General features: G+C 50.2%; 1 protein-coding gene across 1 annotated transcript in view; it reads right to left on the bottom strand.

The window, feature by feature from the left end:
* ADAMTS14 (ADAM metallopeptidase with thrombospondin type 1 motif 14) overlaps positions 1–18,992 on the bottom strand; it is a 29,423-nt gene extending 10,431 nt beyond the window's left edge. The window contains exons 1-5 of the mRNA XM_017736596.1: positions 18,821–18,992; positions 12,293–12,449; positions 11,303–11,499; positions 4,251–4,334; positions 2,890–3,046 (exon numbers count right to left, since the gene is read on the bottom strand). Of these exons, the coding sequence (XP_017592085.1) occupies positions 2,890–3,046; positions 4,251–4,334; positions 11,303–11,499; positions 12,293–12,449; positions 18,821–18,862 (637 nt within the window). The 5' untranslated portion in view covers positions 18,863–18,992. The remainder of the gene's footprint in view (positions 1–2,889; positions 3,047–4,250; positions 4,335–11,302; positions 11,500–12,292; positions 12,450–18,820) is intronic.
* Between the last annotated feature and the right edge of the window lie 8 nt (positions 18,993–19,000).

Here is a 19,000-nt window from a genome sequence, read left to right as displayed (position 1 = left end):
GAGAAGGGAAAGGACAGAGAAGAAGAGGAGAGAGAAAACCTTTGAGAGAGGAGGGGAAAAAATGAAAAATTCAGAAAAAAACCCCCCACAAGTACATAACCTGGCTTCACTGCAACAGGGGAGGAAACAGAGGGGAAGGCGCTGAAGAGGAGGGGCTGCCCAGGTCACTTGGATGGCAGCCCGAGGACTTGCTCACCAGTGTGACCACCCTGGTGCCAAAAGCCAGCAGAGGTTGCTCTGGAGCTTGCTGGCACCTCTGTGCCCTTGTGCCAATGCACCTGGGCAGGCACGAGAGCAGAAACAGCATCCACGATACCCTATCAGCGTGGGTGGCCACCGCCTCCCAGCCTGGGAATGGCATCCCCCGCATTCTTCTCCGTTTAAAACAAATAAAGAAGGAAAAAGAGAGAGAAGGAAAGGCACGAGGCTCTCCCGAGAGCCCTGCCAAAACCCCAGCCCTGCTCCCCACGGGGCGCACACGCACATGCACCCGCCTCGGCCCCAGGACCCCAGCCCTCGATCAAGTGCAGTGCAGTGGGGCAGCTGTGGGCGGGGAAATCTTCCCCCGCCCAGGCAGCAACACATCACCTCCATTTTGGTCACTTTTCCTTTCTTTCTCGCCTTGTTTCTGCCCAATTCGATTAACTCGTTGGCACACTCCAGAATTTACTCCCCAAATTTTTTAAAGTATGTTGTTTTTTTTAAGGCTGACCCTTTTTGGCATCAAGGGAGTTAGTGAAGGAAGGACTTACAGGTCAGAGAGGCAAAAGCAGGGCAGGACCATGCTGGATAACCATGCCCTGGGGATTGGGATGCTGGAAGAGGAGAGCTCAATGAGCCAAGAGTGGGCAGCAGCAGGAGAGGGGTGCTGATGAGCGGAGGGAGATGCACATCCCTACACCCACCCTGGACAAACCACAGGGTCCACAGAGCCCCCCATCCTCGTGGGATACTTGATCCACACCAAGTCACACCCATAATGGGGTTTAACCATACAATAATAAATCAAGCCCTGGATAAATAATTTGAAAATACTTTTGTTTCCCCCATGAAACATTCCACAAGAAAGAGTAAAGATGGGGGAAGCTTGCTCTAGAGGGGGAGAGCAAATGTATTTTGTCTAGGATGAAAACTGGATAAATTCCCAACCAAAGAAGCTGTGGAAAATGGGACAAAGGAATATGAGAAGGTGGATGCTCACGAAGGCAGTTTTTTGCAATGAAGGCTCCAGTAAGAATTGGAAGGAGTATAAAAGGTTCTCCACAGGAGAATGATGGTGAGAAGTAACTACCTGGAAAATATTTAATTCTGATCACAAGCATCCTTCAGGCCAGGCCAGAAAACCCCCTGTGCCACCCACTGTGGGGGGACATGGAAACTCTTTGGCTGTTGACAAGACTTCTACAGCAGCAATTAATAATTTACGACACATCTGTCCACTGCTTTTCTTTTCAAAGGGTGGGGTTTATGTGGTGCCACACTCTGGTCCTTCATTCCACGCATCCCTGAGCTCAACAGGGGTGTCGGGGATCCGCAAGAACTTTGAGGAAAAGAGGCAAGAGGAAGCAGAGTGTTACTACTCCAGCAGCCCAACCAGCGGGAAGCTCCCAGTGGATGAGGAGCTCCTCGTGCCATGCAGCGCAGCCAGGCAAGGACACGGCAGCCATGGGGACCTCTGCAGAAAGGAAACATCCATCCCAGAGATGTGTGATGAGCAGAGAGCCAGATCCGCAGGGAAAACAGGAAGGAGCTGGAATGAGCACCCCTAGAGCAGGGCTACTCCATCGATCTCACAACTCCTTCCCACCAAGGGGCAGCCCAGGGAGTCTTCCCCTTCTGCCAAAAAAGGTCCTCTCACAAATGCCTTTGGACACAGTCACTTTGCCAGGAAGGGTCTAGAAAAACGAAACAAAACCTGGTATTTCACCCGTGTGACTCTGGACAAGGAGACCAGGGCAGGTCACCAGCTTGGCACAACCCAAAGTCTGCTATTTAGTGGCCACAGCATGTTCAGGAGGGTTTCCAGCTGCATATCTCCTGAGGTTCATCTCCTACTGAGGGAGATCCTTTTCAGGGAGGTAATCCAAGTCAGGACAGGTTTCCTTCTCCACCTTTCCTTCCTCCTGTGCACACCAGGAGGACTTGTGCTACAGATCAGGGTGACGTTACCACTCCGTTCATGGCATCAAATGGAGCCTCCTGATGGAAATCCAGATCTGGCCACCAGTGTGGAAAGGAGGAGACAGCAATTTGGAAGCAGCAGGCTCAGAACTGGAAGAAGTCACCTCTTGTGATAACACCACAGCACCTGTTTTCCTAATGGAGCCATGAAACACCAGTAGCTTTGCCTGAAAATTTTATTAGCAAGGCCTCCAACTTCTCAGACCATGCCAGCACAACCTCTGCACCAAGAGGGTGAGAGATCCCTACAGTAAAACTTCCCCTTTGGCCCACGGTTTATTGAATGCTCCCATGTCCAAGAAATAAATCCATACAAAAACAGGCTTTAAAGGTCCTCCGGAGGACAGAATAAATTGACTGTCCCCATGGGGCTTCCTGTGGTATTTAACCTTTTTTTAACCATATTTTTATATTTTTAAGGCATTTTGGGCCAAGGGCAGGACTGGTAAATAAAATTGAAGAGCAGGAGAATGAATGAATAAATAAATAAATAAATAAATAAATATATTTTATCCATCCAGGCTGATGTTCTGGATTAATTCTCTGTCTCTTTCTTCTTCATCATGTGAAGAAAAAAATACCAATTTTTATAACCTTTTTCTGGACCTCACTGGCCAAGAAACAGACTGTGCTTGCAAGAAATCCTCTCCCCTTGCTGGCTTTTTCCCCCAGCAAACTGCACATACCTGATCGAGACAAATACAGTACCTTGCATACCTGCAGGCCCAAAATCTTGCCTGGTGAGAAAGACGGCGTGGTCGTGGTACTCGGCATGCTCCGGGTCGGAGCGCTGCTGCGAGTGCGCCCAGCGGCACACCTGCTCCAAGCTCCGGGATGGATTCCCCCGCTCGATCAGGCTGACTGACTGCAGAAAGAATGGAAAACTCACTGCTGGGAGGAAAAGGAAGAGATGCCGCCCTTCCCCTGGAAGCCAAAGAGGTTTTATCCCAAGCGGGAGACAAGAAGCTGCAGGAGGACTCGCTTGGGAAGCATTAGATCTAAACAGCGGTGAGCTGAGATCCGCTCCGGATTCAAACACCTGCTCGTTATTTCCTACATCGTCCCCTGAACCTGAGAAGTGATGTAGCTGGACAAAGCAGCTGCCTCCAGAGCCGGCTTTGGGGATGATAAATCACCCCTAACAGAGCCCGGCAGTTCCCATCCCGCTGTATCACCACAGCTCCAAATTCCTTCCCCCCCATAGATCATCCTCCAGCCCAGAGCACAAATGTCACTGGGAGGAAGCCAGACAGGTTGTTGGCTTTCTCAGGTGGAGATGATGTTCCTGGTCCCATAGAAGCCTCCAAAAATGGGCCAGCCTCCGTCCTCATCCATGCTCCTCAGAACCATCCCTGGATCTCCAAGATGTGTTGTGTTTCTGCCAGCCACGCATACTCTATAATAAGGAAGTTTTTTTCCAAGACCTAACTGGTCATATTTGTGGATCACACACACACACAGACATCACCGTGTTGAGTCATTAACACCCTTGCTAGAACACTTCCTGTGGGACAGGGGCTTGCCCCAAAAAAGTACAGAAAATCACACTTTTTTAAAGAAAAATCTGGCTGCTGTGCTCAAACAAGCCTTAAAAAGTAAGTGCAGCCTGAGAAACCACATGAAAACTTCTCAGGAAACCTTCCCACGCTTTTCCTGGCCATGCCCAAGCCACACGAGAGCTACAGGACAGCCAGGGAGCCAAGTCAAGGAGATCCTGACCACGGCTTCTCCGCACTGATATCCAGCTCCTCTCAGTGGGGGAAGCCACCTTTATCCCATCATTTACACAGCTCTGAGGAAGCCTCTGCGGCTTTTCCCACATCCTAGAGCAAGCAGATAACAGTGGATCACAGCCACCCACCACCTCCCTGAGAGCCTCATAGGCCAGGGGACTATCCAGACCCTCAGCTCCCAAAAACCTGGCTAAGGAGGGTTCAAATTCACCCCTGCTCAGCACAGTTGTCATTTGGGCTCTGACAATTGCCACGTTTTCCCAAACCAGGGCTTACCTAAGTGCTAAATAAATATTAGAGCATCTCCTGCTCGCCACATCCGAGCGCTGGATTTACCTGACGATATCCCACCATGATCATCCTGACCAGTACAATGTTGATGTGAACGCCCAGGGACTCGTCGTGATAAATTTCATCCACCTGAAGAAGGGAGGGAAATCCAACAGGAAAGAAGTTAAGGCCATCCCAGCTCTCAAGTCCCTCCTGTCCTCCACGCTCCCGCGTTCCGCACCCTTCCCGGCTTTCCAAGACCAGATGCAAAGATCTCATCCCCCTCCTCCCACCTGCAGTGTGGGAGGTTTTTTTCCCCATTTTCCCATGTGTAAAAAGCACAAAGGCAAAAAGCCAATCTGGAATAAGTCAAAATTTCCCCAGGAATGGCTCAGATGGTCAATGACACCACCCATTTCCATCAAGGGCTGAGTTTCCTCCACCACATTTCTCAATGAGCCATTGCCCCTTTGGAGTATGAATCCCTCAGAGGGGTGGAAATCCTTCAGACTCCAGTATCCAAAGGAAAAATGGCTTTTTGATAGAAACCTTTGCCTCTCCCCAAAGCCAGGGCTTTCCTCGGTCACATCAGTGAGTCAAACTTGACCTACGGCTTCAGGAATCCCGGGAGAAGCCAACACAATGAAGAGAACAGGGAGGGCTCATGAGTCAATGAGACTCGTAACGCCGTCGGCTACTAAAAATGACCTTGCAGAGGAAATAAATGGCTATAACCTTTTCCTTCTGCGTTTCCAGGATGAATAAACAAATTCTACTCCTAAATGCTACCATGAGAAAAGGACATCTAGATGGGAAAGGTCTCCGAGTGCCGAGCACGGTGACACCCGGCCGTGGAGAGAGGCATGGAGTGGGCAATCACAAAGCCATGTAAGATCCTGCACCTTCTGCAAAGCATGTGGGAAAACACAGCCTCGGGAAGAAAAAAAACCCTGGTTTTTGCGAATGGGACTTTCTTTTTCCCAAAAAGCCTTCCAAATTAACAGTTCCACAAATGGGGGTTCACTGCAGAAGTCGAGGAGACCAAATTAAGACCATTTTTAATATTGGCTAGAATTCATGTTCTAATTAAAACATACATTTTCAGCTTTGTCCAAGGGGGGGAATAATTTGCCTCAGCTCTGTCATAGCTTTCCAGACTAGATGAAGGTTATAAAGTCAGATTTATGGATCTTTTCTACTTTTTCCTCCACTCCTTTGAGTTTTTTTAATCTTTTATCAAGGGCTGGGTGACAACTATCCTTCTATTGCTGCCCAAATCCAAGTCAGACATTCCCCGGTGTGTTTTACAAGCCCCCCAATTTCCAGCCTGGGATTCCATTTGAAATACCCACTCAGGCCAGTTTTAAGCCCAAAAACCCAGTGTTAACCTTCTCCCCATGACAACCAATACTCCCATGGGGTGCCTCTGAGCCATGCAGAGAGCTAATGCAGATCCCAAGCGTTGAATGCAGCAAAATCGACTATAAAAAATTCAATCAATAAACTGACAGTCCATCCCCCCTAATGCATCCCTTTGGATACAGAAGCTGTGAGAGCCGTGGGGTATTTTATTCATCAGTGTGGAAAGATAATGCTGGTCAACCCACCCACAGCTCATCCCTGCTTCCCGTGGTTGGGATGCTCCTTCACCCTCCCCCTTTTGTAAGAATAATGAGAATATGATGGATTTTTTTCTGATCCCAACCCTATGTTTTTGGAGATGTGCACAGAAGGGTGGAAGGTCATGCAGTGTTGCAGCTGCAAACATTACTCAGACCTACAGACCCACTCAAGTGTGAAGGATCCAGCCCAGCAAGGAGATGCAACTCCCCAGGGACATCAGGCTCAGCCCTGGGTTTTAGGATATTGGAGGCTTTGGCATCCCAGAGAAACCCCACATCATAATGTTGGTAATGACAGGGTGGGAAAGTGGGGAGAGAAGGAGAAATTAAAACTGTGCTTGAAGAGATGCAGAGATGGACCTGGGGGATGGTTTAGGGAACAAGGCAGGAAACACAACCATTGCCTTCACTTTCCCAAATCTTCATGCATTTTCCTTCACCCCAGCACTTGCCAGGAGCTGGAGCTTCAAACTGACAGAGGGTAGGGTTAGATGGGATATTGGGAAGGAACTGAGGCAAGTGAGGCTGGTGAGGCCCGGGCACAGAGAAGCTGTGGCTGTCCCATCCCTGGAAGTGTCCAAGGCCAGGTTGGAAAGGTGTCCCTGCCCATGGCAGGGCATTGGAATGGGATGAGCTTTCATGTCCCTTCCAACCCATTCCATGATTTTAGGATTCTGTGGTCATCCACCAGTGCTCTGCTGCTTGCTGCCTGCTCCTGAGGACCCCTCAATCCATCAGGATGAGCCACTTTCCTGCCTTAGGGACCTCTCTAGCAGCCACGACCTGACCTTGCTGTGACTGGGAGCATCAAGAGGAGCAGCACAGACCCCTCCCTTCCCAGCTGCATGGGACGTTTTGGCAGGATGCTCAGCAGATCCCACTGTATTATTCCAAGATGGTATTTAATTCCATAAAGCTTCCTTATAAAGCAGTGCTAAATCCCACTGTCCTCCAGCTCGCAGGGATCAGGTACCCCCTCTCTCCAGCCTCTGAAACCAAGAGTTAACCTAAACCCCAGCCCCTGTTTAGTCCAGGGTTTAGGCAGGGATCTGCACCTAACTGATACCAGCTCAGCAGCGGCCGTTAGGGTTAATTCAGAAAGCAGATGTGGAACCAGACTGCCCAAGGCTACAGACTTCCCTTCACAGCCAGAAATAAATAATTGATTGAGGGGGGAAAAAAAAAAAATCATATCAAAAGGGCTCGGTGCTGGTGGCTGCAAGGGCTGCTGCCCTGCAGGCCCCAAGTTTTGGGGCAGGGGGGGAACATCAGCAGGGCCAGCTTCCCCCAAGTGCTCCAGTGCCTGTGGAAGAAGTGGGGATGGAGCTGGAGGGGCTGAGCATCACCTTGGAAATGGAAATTCACCTGGAGAGCAGTTTGCAGGGTTGGCACAACTCCCCCTGCCCTCTGCAGAGGCCATTAAGCAAATCAGTGTCTTCAGAGAAATCCCTTCCCCCAAAGATACCTGTTCAGCAAAAGGCTACAGTAAAGGGGCCCACATCCCTGAAGCCATGGGATAAAGATCTTCTTATCCCTCTTATCCATGCTCAGCCTGTTTCACACTCTCACCTAGCAGGGAACGCTCTCCTCTTTCATGTAAAATGGAGTTTTTCCACCTATAAACAGCCCAGCCTTTAAGGCTCGTGGTGAGTTAAGGGCAAACCAGCAGGAACTACCACCCCACAGGACTCCCTGCAGCCCTGCAACACTGAGGAGACGGTGGCAATGCTTTACAGTGAAAGGAACATTAAAACCTGGGAGCAGGGAAGGCTGCCTCGCTAAATCCCTGCAAACCTCTGGCCAGCCCCGAGTCTGCAGCCCCAGACGTGAGATCCCGACAGCAAAACCGCACTGGCAACGAGGTCTAGACCTCGCCGTTCTTCAGGGAAGGAAAACAAAGGGAGAGACACGAGAAGAATTTGCCAAACCAGCAGAATAGCTGACATTTCAAAACGCCGGGATCGCTTACTCGGAACAGCCAAGTCATCTTTAAACTCCTTTCTTTTATTCCCTCGCTTGGTTTTCCTGCTGGTGGATTCACCCTGAGCCTCTTTGCTGGGGCTGGGGGGTTAGGAAGGGAGGGAAAAGTCCCCCTTACTACATTTTTGGGCTTGCATCCCCTGTAGGGATGCATACTGTCACCTCTGTGACCCACGTTTTCTGTGGGGTGGAACAGAGGAAGGGGAGATTTGTCAGGAGGGCAAGACTAGATTTTGTCAGAGCTCTCTACAAAACAAGGCATGTTGTCCCAAAAATCCAGCAACGAACACGTAAGCCTATACAGAGGGTAGAGAAAAGTACATGGACACATGAGAGACATCAGAGGTATTTTTGTTGTTACCAGTTAGCAAGGAAGTGGCGCATAAACCCCTCACCTAAAAAAAAAAAAGCATACACAGGTTAAAATCAAAGCTGAAGGTTTAATTTTTGTTCCCAAACCTTCTCTTCTGTGGGGTCTCAGTAGCACTCTGTTGCTCTGCCCTTGGGAACAATAATTTCAGCTGGAGCCAGGCAAGTCCCAGCCTGGAGAGGGCTCTGACTCATGGGGTTTCCCTAGTAACCCAAAACAATGGGAAAACACCAAGTACCTTTGCATCCTTAACTAAATCATAGGCAATATCTGACAAAATCCCAGGAAACCAGTTAAGACCAGGACCAGGTTTAACACAGACATAGCTTGGCTTCTCCCCTGCAAGTGGAGCCATCCCCAGACTTGAAAGGATCGCGGATGAGCAGTGGGAAGCCTGGAGGAGAAGACCAAGAAGCCCAACTCCCTGAATGCAAGAGGCTGAAAAGCAGAGCAAAGCACTAAATATTTCCTCTCCTCTTCCTTTTCCAGGGTGCTGGATCCCCTCCTGGTTCCCAGCCCTTGCTCTCAGCAGTCACCATGACTGGGGGATCCTAATTTTCCTTCCATAACATCACAATCCCTGCCACAGACAGCAAGCAAGAGAGGGGAATGGTTTTCCACAGGCACCACATCACCAAACACTCATCCCAAGAGCCCAACAGACTGGTTTTGGTTAGGCGGACGCAGCCACGCTCAGCTCGGAGCAGAGATACGCTCAGTGGCTGATGGCAAAGGGGGAGTTGTGCCTTTCCCACTCACTCCAGCCTGACCCCAAATTCCTGTGCAGCACCCCAGCCAAGAAGCGAAGGGCAGGCTAGGAATGCAGGCTGGGAGCTAGCAGGGAAGCTCCTGCCTGCAGGGAAGCTCGTAGGTGCACAAAAGGAGCAGTCATCCTCATGTCAGCTTCCCGGGATGGACACAGAGCCCTTCACTGAAAAGCATCCACATTTCTGGCAATGAAATAAGGGTTGTGGGGTTTGCTTCGTTAAAAAAAGAAAATCTCCGTGACAAATCATTTATCACCAAGCTTCAGCTGACACAGAGTTCCTAATAAATGGTTTTGTGTCTTGGGAAGAGCCCTGGGACCCTACCTACAGCAGCGCTGGGAAGGGATACGTGTCCCACTGCCCCCTCGGCACTCAGTGGAGGCCTCAGAAAAAGCCAGGAAAGTTTATCATCAACTTCCAAGCTCGCTGCCCCCTTTCCTTGGGATATATCTTGATAGGAGAGCTCCTAGTCAGGAAAACTTCCTCAGTTGTGTCCCTGACATACTCCAGCCCAGCTCGATAAGTCCTTTCCTCGTTAGAGGGCTGGCCAAGCCTCTTCTCCTTCTTCCCTTTGCCTCCAGCTAATGGGATTAATGTTCAGCTGTGTGGTCCCAGCAGGCTCCTCCCCGCCAGCCCCCCGGCATCCTCCCCTCTCCCTCCCTCTGCCACCCAGGCCAGAAAGCAGGACTCTCCTTTTTCTGCTGAATCGGGTGTTTTAAGGCAATCTGAGCCGGTAAGGAAATGAGGCGGCGCCAAGGGAAGAGGAGGCGGACGGAGGTCACGACAAAGCTGGCAAGAAAATGCACTAAAAACCAGAAAGAAAGAAGGGGAAGGGGGTGGGGGGAGAATATACAGAAGGAAATAATACTTGCGGGGAAGTATTTGTTGCCTGCATTATCCTGGGGTTTTCTCCGCGCCCCCTCACCCCCCCCAATTAAAGTCTCCAGCGCCACCTTTAATTGAATAGGCGGCGGGTCCTCCCTTCTCCCAGCGCAGCATCCCGCGCATTCACTCCTTGAAAAGTCCTGCCCGCGGGGTAGGAACCATGAAATGCGCCTGAAAACCGACCTTTTGATTAGAGCTGACAATCCCCGGGCGCTCAAAATGTCCATCCCACCCCAACCCCCCTCCCCGGGATCGGAAAGGAAAAATGACATCATCTCCAACCCCCGTAACGTGGGAAAAGCCCGAGGGCAGAGCAGGGAACCCTGTGGCTTCCCCCTGGCAGGAGGATTTCATAAGCCAAGAGGAGAAACTTTCAGAGAGTGAATTTAAGTGATGCCGGGAGCATCCAACCACAAGCATCGGATAACGTTCCAGAGAATAAAACATCGTGATGAAGGCGTTTGCTTCTTCAACATTTTCCCTGTTTGGGACCAGCCACTTTACTCGTCCTTCACCCCATCATCCTCTAATCCCACAAATCCTTCCCCCACTTCGTAGCCAGCCATATGGCAGAAATAATTGCCAAACCAACAACCAACCACCCAAAAGCATCTTTATAACTTGGTTATTCCAGAGCTGCTTGAGCCTTTCGAATATTTTCCATCACTGTGTAAAAGAGCACTTAAAGGAAAATAAATAAATAGAGGCGAGGATAAAGCATGGAAAACAAAACGAAACTGGGAGAGACAAAGAGACGCTTGAGCGCAGACCATATTTGCAGACATTCAGGTGCTGGAGGAGCAAACCTCCCTCAAGATGACTGGTGGATGAATAAATATTGGTCCTTCCATGTCTCTCAGGACTTGGAGAATACGGATGTTTTTATCTTAAAAAGGAATGAAAAGGGGTATAGGGAACCAGCACAGGCTGCCCCATGTCTCTGAATGAGGAGATGTGGAGGAACTGTAAAGCTGCTCTAAACTCCTTTTCAAACATGTCCTGAATGGTTATCCAGGTGCACAGGTTTCCAAAAAGCTTCTGAAAAGCTATAAAAATATTTCCTCTACCAACAAATAGTATTCAGAATAAATCATGAACATCATCACTGCAAAACAAATTACAAATATCCTCCTTTCTAACTAAGTAAGCAACAACCATTCTCTTTTCTAGCATTTGATGAGACTTCAGTGACAAGGAGGAAATGGTCTCAGCCAGGAGAAACTTTTGGACTCAGGTGACGGACAGTGACAGGGCCAACACACCAGACCCTGTCATTGGCAAGGGGAAGGTGATGGAGATGAACATCAAAGGGCTCTGCTTTCCATCCCTCCAATTCCCGCAGCTGTTAAACGCCAGAGCCAGCTGTGTGAAGGCACAGCCCGCCCTTCCCCCTCCCAAACCCATTTCTTTTCCCAGGATAACAGATTTGCAGCATCAGAAGAGCACTAAACCCAGGGAAGGGTGGGACCCACATCCCTCACAGCCGAGCCTTACTATGTTCATGAGGGTGAGGACGTAGTTCTGGACGTGCTCCTTCCCGTGGAAGCGCACGACCGAGTCATCCACGGCCAGCAGGACCTCGATGTTGTAGTCATCCTTCCTGGCGTGGCGCCGCTTGCGCTCCGCGTCCCCCAACCGCTCCGTCATCTGCTCCAGGGAATTTGGGAGCTCACCCAGCTGCACACCGGGCACTGGGCAGGAAAAGAAAGAGCCTTTGAGGTGACCTGACACCACAGTGACACTCCACAAAAGCAGAAATTCAGGAGGGAAAATAGGTAAGAGATTTAACTCTAATAGGATATTGAGCTCCGGCTGGCTGCTGGTCCAGCTCACTCTGTGGTGGGGAAATGGCTCTGAATTGTGAAGACCAGCACTAAAAGACACATTAATGATTGGACTTGAGAACCTTAAAGGTTTTTTTCCAACCTAAACGATTCTATGATCTGTTAAAAAGTCAAATCCATGCCACATTTCATAGAATCATCACAGAATCACAGAGTGGTATGGGCTGGAGGGGACCTTAAAGCTCATCCTGTTCCACCCCCTGCCACGGGCAGGAACACCTTCTACTATCCTAGGTTGCTCCAAGCCCCATCCAACCTGGCCTTGGACACTTCCAGGGACGGAGCAGCCACAACTTCTGCATCCAACCTGGCCTTGGACACTTCCAGGGACAGAGCAGCCACAACTTCTCTGGGTAACAACTTCCAGTGCCTCACCACTCTCCTTTCACAACACAGAGGTGATCAAAACAAGTCTGCAGCACCTGCAGCACCTCCAGCCCAGCAACACAGAGGTGATCAAAACAAGTCTGCAGCACCTCCAGCCCAGCATCTCCTTTCCTTCTTCTCGACTTCAGGCAGTTAAACCCAGCCTAAAGCCACAAGGTGAGATGTACGAGGGCTCATGGAAGGAGAAATCCTCTCCCTATGTGAAATATTCATTACCAATTGCTGGGAAAGACTGGATTCCAGCAGCACCTACCTTCGGGATGGAGGTCGTGGCGCGGCTCAGCACCATCCTGCCGGATGGCTGAGCGCCGATAGACCACATGGGCCCTCCCGTGCTCCTCCGTGTCCTGCTGGCCCCTCTCCAGGGGCTCGATGAAAAACTCATTGCTGTCTGTCCGAATCAGGCCAGCCTGGACTCCACAAAGAAACAAGGAAAAGGGGGGGGGAAAGGTGTGGTTTTATATGAGTGCAGGGGAACATACACACTCAATAGTTAGAGACTGATGCAGAGCACACACAAAGGGGAAAGGCATCCCAAATCATCTTGATCCTACTCCATGACACCGGGATGGTTCTGTTACCACGTTCATCCATGACAACCCTTAATTTCTCCTGTAGATGGGAAGAAAAAAAAAAAAAAAAAGGAAGGAAAAGCCAACCAACAAAAAAACCACCTGGCTGCAATTCAAGTTGTGTCTTTATATGGCTACAAAACTCCGTTCTGTTTCATCCATGAGTTGTGCCGGACCCTGAACTCAGGGATATGAGGCTGAAGGGGCTCCCAAGACACTCCTAAGTCTCCCTGAACCCACCCCATTCCATTCCTATGGTGCCAGTTAGGATATCTGCTGTTTCACTGACACTACGAGCTGCAACAAGAAGGAAAGAGAAACCATTCCCTCTGCCCCATGAAGCGCTTGGGAATTAACACAGGGGAATCCTGTCAGAGCAGAAGCTGGAAAGCATTACAGCTCCACCTCCCAAACACAGGAAAGATGAATGACAGGGCAAAGATCGCTGGAAATGTTGTCCTGGCTACCGACCTGCTCCTAATTAACACCAAGCTCCCATCAAATCCCCCTTACATCAGCCTGAGCGCTCACACCCTGCAGTGCCGGCCGGCTCAGACCTCGGGCAAGGAAAAGGATCACCAGGATTTGGCTTCCATCCCATGGGCAGCCCCCCCAGCTCGGCATTTTTCCCAGCTCCCTCCATGGCGCACGCGTGCGTTCCTTCCTCCGGCGCTGCCCGCTGTTGAAGAGCTGCCTGGAAAGCGCCGGCAGAACACATGGATCTGTTCCTGGAGCAAAGCCTTTGGCAGCATGTACCCACCGAAGCCCTCATAAGGGTGTTGGGGTGCTGGAACGGTTTTCATCAAATCAAATAAAATAAAAGTAAAATATATACAGAGATGTATTTTGGACAGAGGCTGGGGCTCTTCCAGACCTGCCTGGCTCTTTGGGTCCCCTTCACATTCACGTCCCATTGGATTCATCAGGCAATGGCCGACCTGGCTCTGCTGGATTCCATCAAATTTCCTGCTCCACTTGGGTTTTATTAACTGCTCAACTCTGCTGCAAAGCAGGGTTTTGGCTGGTTTTGTTTTACCTCCTTCCTGAGGAATCCAAGTCCTTGCCTGACACATGTATCCCAGGTCCTTCCCACAGGAGACATCCAGGTCAAACCAGGGCAGCCAGGGATTGTCACCCCACCCTCAGCCAAGGAGATGGAGAGCACAGCCAGGTTTAACCAGGAGTCTGGGGCATCAGGCAGGGTGGTGGTGATGAGGCAGAGAACAAGCCAAGGAGTCAAACCACAAGTCAGGTTCAGTAATGGCTGGGCAAGGCCATGACGATGGGGCAGGGCACAGAATCATGGAAGCCTTTAGGCTGCAAAAGCCCTCCAGGATCATCAAGTCCAACCATTAACCCAGCACTGCCAAGGCCACCACTAAATCACGTCCCCAAGTGCCACATTTATACATCTTTTCAATCCCTCCAGGGACGGGGAACACAAGCCTGCGCCAGGGCTTGACAACCCTTTCCATGAAGAAGTTCTCCTAATTTCCAGTTCCAAGCCATCGCTCTTTCTTATACAATAAGAGAAGGAGCAGAAGCAGCCCCTGCCCCAGGAGGAGCTCTGCTGGGACACCACTACCCCCTCCCAGCCCTGCCACGGGGCGTTTCAGCCGGGACCAGGCACCCCAAAGCCGGTTTATGGGTTTAGGGTGAAAGCCAGGACTTGCTGAGTCAGGCGGCCGGAGGAAAGCCGTGCCGCCGCACTGGGGCAAGGCTGGATTAAAATGTGAAAGAGCCTGGTCCCAAGCTGCAGCCCAATTGGGTTTGAGCTGCTCTACAGCTCGTGACTAATTATATCTGGCTCAAGGAATAAAGCAGCCCAGACTTTCTCCCAAAGGTGGGATGCAACGCGCCGCTGACTCCGGGGTTGACCGACAGCAAAGGCGATAACGCATGGATTTGTGTGCCCATCTGATCAGAGCAGCCCAAGAAATGAAACAGAAGCTGCAGCACCTGTGAACCCTGATGTTCACAAAAATAAATTAAAAAACCAAAACAACCCAGAAAACACCATTGCAAGAGGCACGCACTGACCTGCTTGCTCTTAAAGAGGAGCGGCTCGGGTTGTGTTTCAGCATTTTGGGAGGGTTGTAACAGCAGAGAGGCAGAAGGAAAAGGTCAGATGGCACCCAAAAAGTCCCACTCAGCTTTTCTTGGGCTTTTTCCAAGACTCCAATCCCATCCTCAGTGATCGATTAGTCATGTGCTTCCCACCGTTGATTTTAATTTGGTTGAATACTACCAAATCGCATTAAATCGATTGGTGGGACAATCATCGCTGCTCTTTCCAACATGAGATGCTGTCTGCAGCTCTCAATGAAGGTAATCTCAAACTAGAAAATGGCCCTTTAAAGACAGTGGCACTGGAAAGAGGGAAAACTCACTCCTGCCAGCTCACTGAGGGTGAAATCTCTTCTCCAGCTCTCCTGTGTCTCCCCAGGCTAAGGGAGAGATGAACTCCAGCCTCACTAAGGGGGACCCCCCAGGACCCGGGTAAGAAACTCCTCCTCCACCACTGGGTAAAAAACTCCAACTCCCACAGGAATTCAGGAAATTCTGACACTTCAACAGAGCTGAGACGTGGAAAAATTAATAAAGCTGCTGCCCTCGGCCAGGGAAGCTAACAGGAGGGGGAAATACAGCTGCGTGCATAGTGCGTATTTTTCCTACAAGATTCACACTTAATTTGGACAAAAAGTCCTAGAAAACCAGGCAGTGTGAACACAGGCACCATGGATAACAGTGCTCCCCTTCCATCCAGAGGGCATCAGGCATGGCCTAGAGCTGCTCCATCACTATTTTGGTGCCTCTCTGCAGCACAGGCTCTGCAGCCCACCAAACACAACACTTCGCTTTCCTCGCCTCCTTCTCCCTGCTCTTCGTGCCCAGGCAAGAGGTTTTTGGGGTGGCTACAGACCAGGCTTTGCCAGGTGACCTGAGCCAGGCCTCAAATGTAGCTCCTGGTGGAGTGAGGACATGGACACATGCTCAGTGCTAATTAATTAATTAATTAATTGGGTTTTCAGCCCAAACAGGGCCTGTTTTACATCTCACTGCCAAAACTTGGGATTATCACCTGGGAGAAAAGCCCTCATACCCATGTAACACCCAAACCAGCTGAATCCAGTGGGATCTATGTGACCAAATGGACATTTCGCACCCTTTTTCTCCCCAAAATTAACCCTACAGCTCAGGAACTGCAAGGAAAACCCTGGATGACCAAGTCACACTTTTTTCAGTGGGGCATCATTTTGGAGGGCTGTTTCTCCCTCTGTTTCCTATTAATTACTGTTTCTGAGGGCTTTTGTGCTCTGCTTATCTGCTGCCACCCATCTGAAGCAAGCCAGGGCCACGGGGATGGAAAACGCTGGCTCTACAGTTTGCAGGGCTACGGCAAATCACCCCAGGGAAAAGTCGGGCCCACAGATATGGTGTCTGTGGATGATAATCCTTCACCCATCCCTGCAACCAGCAAAGCAGGAAGGAAGCAAGGTCGACCACATGCTGCTAAAGCCGGCGAGGAAAAATCTGGGATGCCTCCACTGCAGCGAGACGTGTCCGCCAGCGGAGATTTCTGCCTAACGCTACTTTACCAGTCAGGAATTTGGTGGCTTAGATCAGCTTTGAAATTATGCTATGGGCGACAGCATCTTCCCTCCCTGGTACGAGACACCCTTGCAAAAAAATGAAAGGCCGGATTCTCACGCGTGGATGCCCGCAGCGAATGACAGCCGTGGAAGGTGCCATGAGTCTGGCATCTGGGAAAGGGATCGGCTCACTTACATGGCTAAATATGGATTTCGGAAAGACTTTGTGTGGATTCTCTTTTTCAAGAGCTGGGTTGGGTTTTTTTTCTTCCAGCCCCCACCCCCTTCTCGTTATTTATAATCTCAGTCTCCGTTTATACACAGCCTAATCTCTTTGTGTACACAGCCCTCATCCGCAGCATCCCGGAGCGCTTCCTCTGACCAGGAACTGGTGGCCAAGAGCGGCCCTGTGCCTCCCACGCGCACTATACCGGGATGAAAAAGCCACAGTCCCCTTCCAAAGCTCGTGGACAACTTCCAGCAGAAGTCCACAGGAATTCCAGGGCCCTTGCTTATGGAAGAGTTTCCTCCAGCCCATTAGCAACATTCCTGACCAAGTACATCCCTCCCAGATGCTCTGTTGCTTCTCCGATGGGTCATTAACATCATCCTCCCCTCCATCCACACCTAGAACCAGGTTTTGGTTACGTTCCTTGCTCCATGTCCTAAATCAAGCTCTTTTCACTGCTTTTTGGGAACCCTCTTGATCTCCCCACTCCTCCAAAGCAGGTGGGTCCTGAGCAGATAGAAGCTGTCAGACTCACTTAAGCCAGAGCACCATACAGCCAGAAAACCCATGGAAAAGAGAAACCAACTGTGACGTTGGATGTATCACAAAATCCACTCTACTGTGGAAGGAGGCAGAGCACCTGCTTGTCCCCTCAGCCTCATGTCCTTCACCAGACCACGTGAAATTCCTGGCTGAAGCCAGGATATTGGCTTGTTGGCCACCAAGCAATAAAGTTATTGCAGGAAACAGAAAAAAAACCAACAAATCCTTATCATGGGGGAAAAGCCACTTCTTCCTTTACATGGGCTTAAGAGAGTGGGCTTGGGGTACCATGGGTAGCAGGATATGGCTGCATAAATCCACATGGAAAAGCATCCTGTGGTACCAGCTACATCCTAACCCAGCTGGAACACGGGCAAAAAGAATGACAACTGACAAGGTGTGCAAGGGGCTGGGATGGGAAAACTTGGGGCTAAAGCCTAGAAAAGCCTGGAAAGTTAAATTAAAGCCCGCTTGGGATTGACACTAACAATAGAGTGGGCTCTGGGCAAGAAAATTCCCCAAAACTATGCCACAGTAGTACACGGATCAGCTGCTGATCGCTTCCAGCATCCCTTTGCTCATGATGCCAAAGGGAATGAGATCTGCAACAGAACCTGCACGATTCAAATCCAGGTCTCTGTTCCAAACTCAGCACTATTTGCTGGGTCCATAGGAAATGCCTTTAAAGCTTCCAAGCCTGCCCACATTCATCATCCCCAGTGCGATCCATGTCCCAGAGAAATGTCTGCAAGTTCACAGCCTCAGCCCATTCCCAAAAGGATGCTTCAAAAGGTGTGGATTATGTGCTAAAAAAATTTAATTCCTATATGTAGGCAAAATAGGTATTTCTAGCTTTGCTGCTCTATCATTTCTGCTTGTACAGTAACATCAGGCGCTGTATAAAAAGAAAGGAATGCCAAATTGTTTGTGCTGGTGGCCAAAATTGACTTAAGGAACTCCCAGAATAAAGCAACTAAAAAAGAAATATCTAAAAAAAAATTTTTTTAAGGCACAAAATAAGACATTTCTTCCAACCCAGCAGCAGCTTTAAGTGGTACCGGGAGAAAACAGCAAATGCTGGCACATAAACAAGATTTAAATGGCTCAAAGAAAATCTGAAGGGCAACAGGCCAAGGGTATTAAAAAATAAGCACTTCCCCAAGCGTATCAAAGGTAGGAAACCCACAGGCAGAGCAGATGCCGGGGATAAGGAGGTAACAGAGCCATTTAAAGGAATTAAAGCGCTGTGGCACCAAGTTACTGATGCTGAACTGTGCTCAGAAAGCCAAGAGCCTCTGAGCCCGCGAGTGATTAGAAAGAAAAACCCGATGTCCTCCTGCAAAAAGATGCTTGGTGGGAGCCAGACTGCAGCTTACAGTCAGCTTTTCAGGATTTCAGGAGGTGCTCAAGCTCACACAGCATCATTTAAGAGGTGGGAAACGCAGAGGAAAAGTTCCTGGAGCAGTCCCAAGGTAAAACATAGGCGGGCAAGGATGGAGCAGCACCACCATGAGCATGTGTCCCCATCCCAGAGGTTGGGCACGGCCCATGGATGTAACAGCATCCGGGCAGGAAGCAGTTCGGGCACAGGACTGGCAATTTTCCCAAGCCTTTTAAATAAATATTGGTGCACAGACCACGCTGATGGAGTAGGTAGAACACCCTGTGCCACGTGGGGAGAAGGGACCTGCTGCAGTCAAGGGCTAAAGGGCAACATATGGCACAGACACCTAAAGCATCACTAAAAAAATCAGATTTCAGAACACCACGATTCACCTCTTAAGAGGAAACCACACCAAAACACGGGCACCACACACAAACCACCCCGCCAGCCTCCAGCTTACCAGCCCGTCGCAGTTGCTGATGGCCACGGCGGCTCCAGGCATCCCGGAGATGTCACCGGTGAATAGGCACCGCTGCTGGAGGGGTTCCCGGAAAAGGACCTCAAAATCCTCCTGCCACTCTGCCACGGCTCCCGGTGGCACCAGCCGGCGGGTGGGGCCCAACCGGGGGGGACGGCTCTT

Source organism: Corvus brachyrhynchos, unplaced genomic scaffold (genome assembly GCF_000691975.1).
Source record: "Corvus brachyrhynchos isolate BGI_N302 unplaced genomic scaffold, ASM69197v1 scaffold66, whole genome shotgun sequence".
Lineage (NCBI taxonomy): Eukaryota > Metazoa > Chordata > Aves > Passeriformes > Corvidae > Corvus > Corvus brachyrhynchos.
This window is presented reverse-complemented; position numbering and strand designations above follow the sequence as displayed.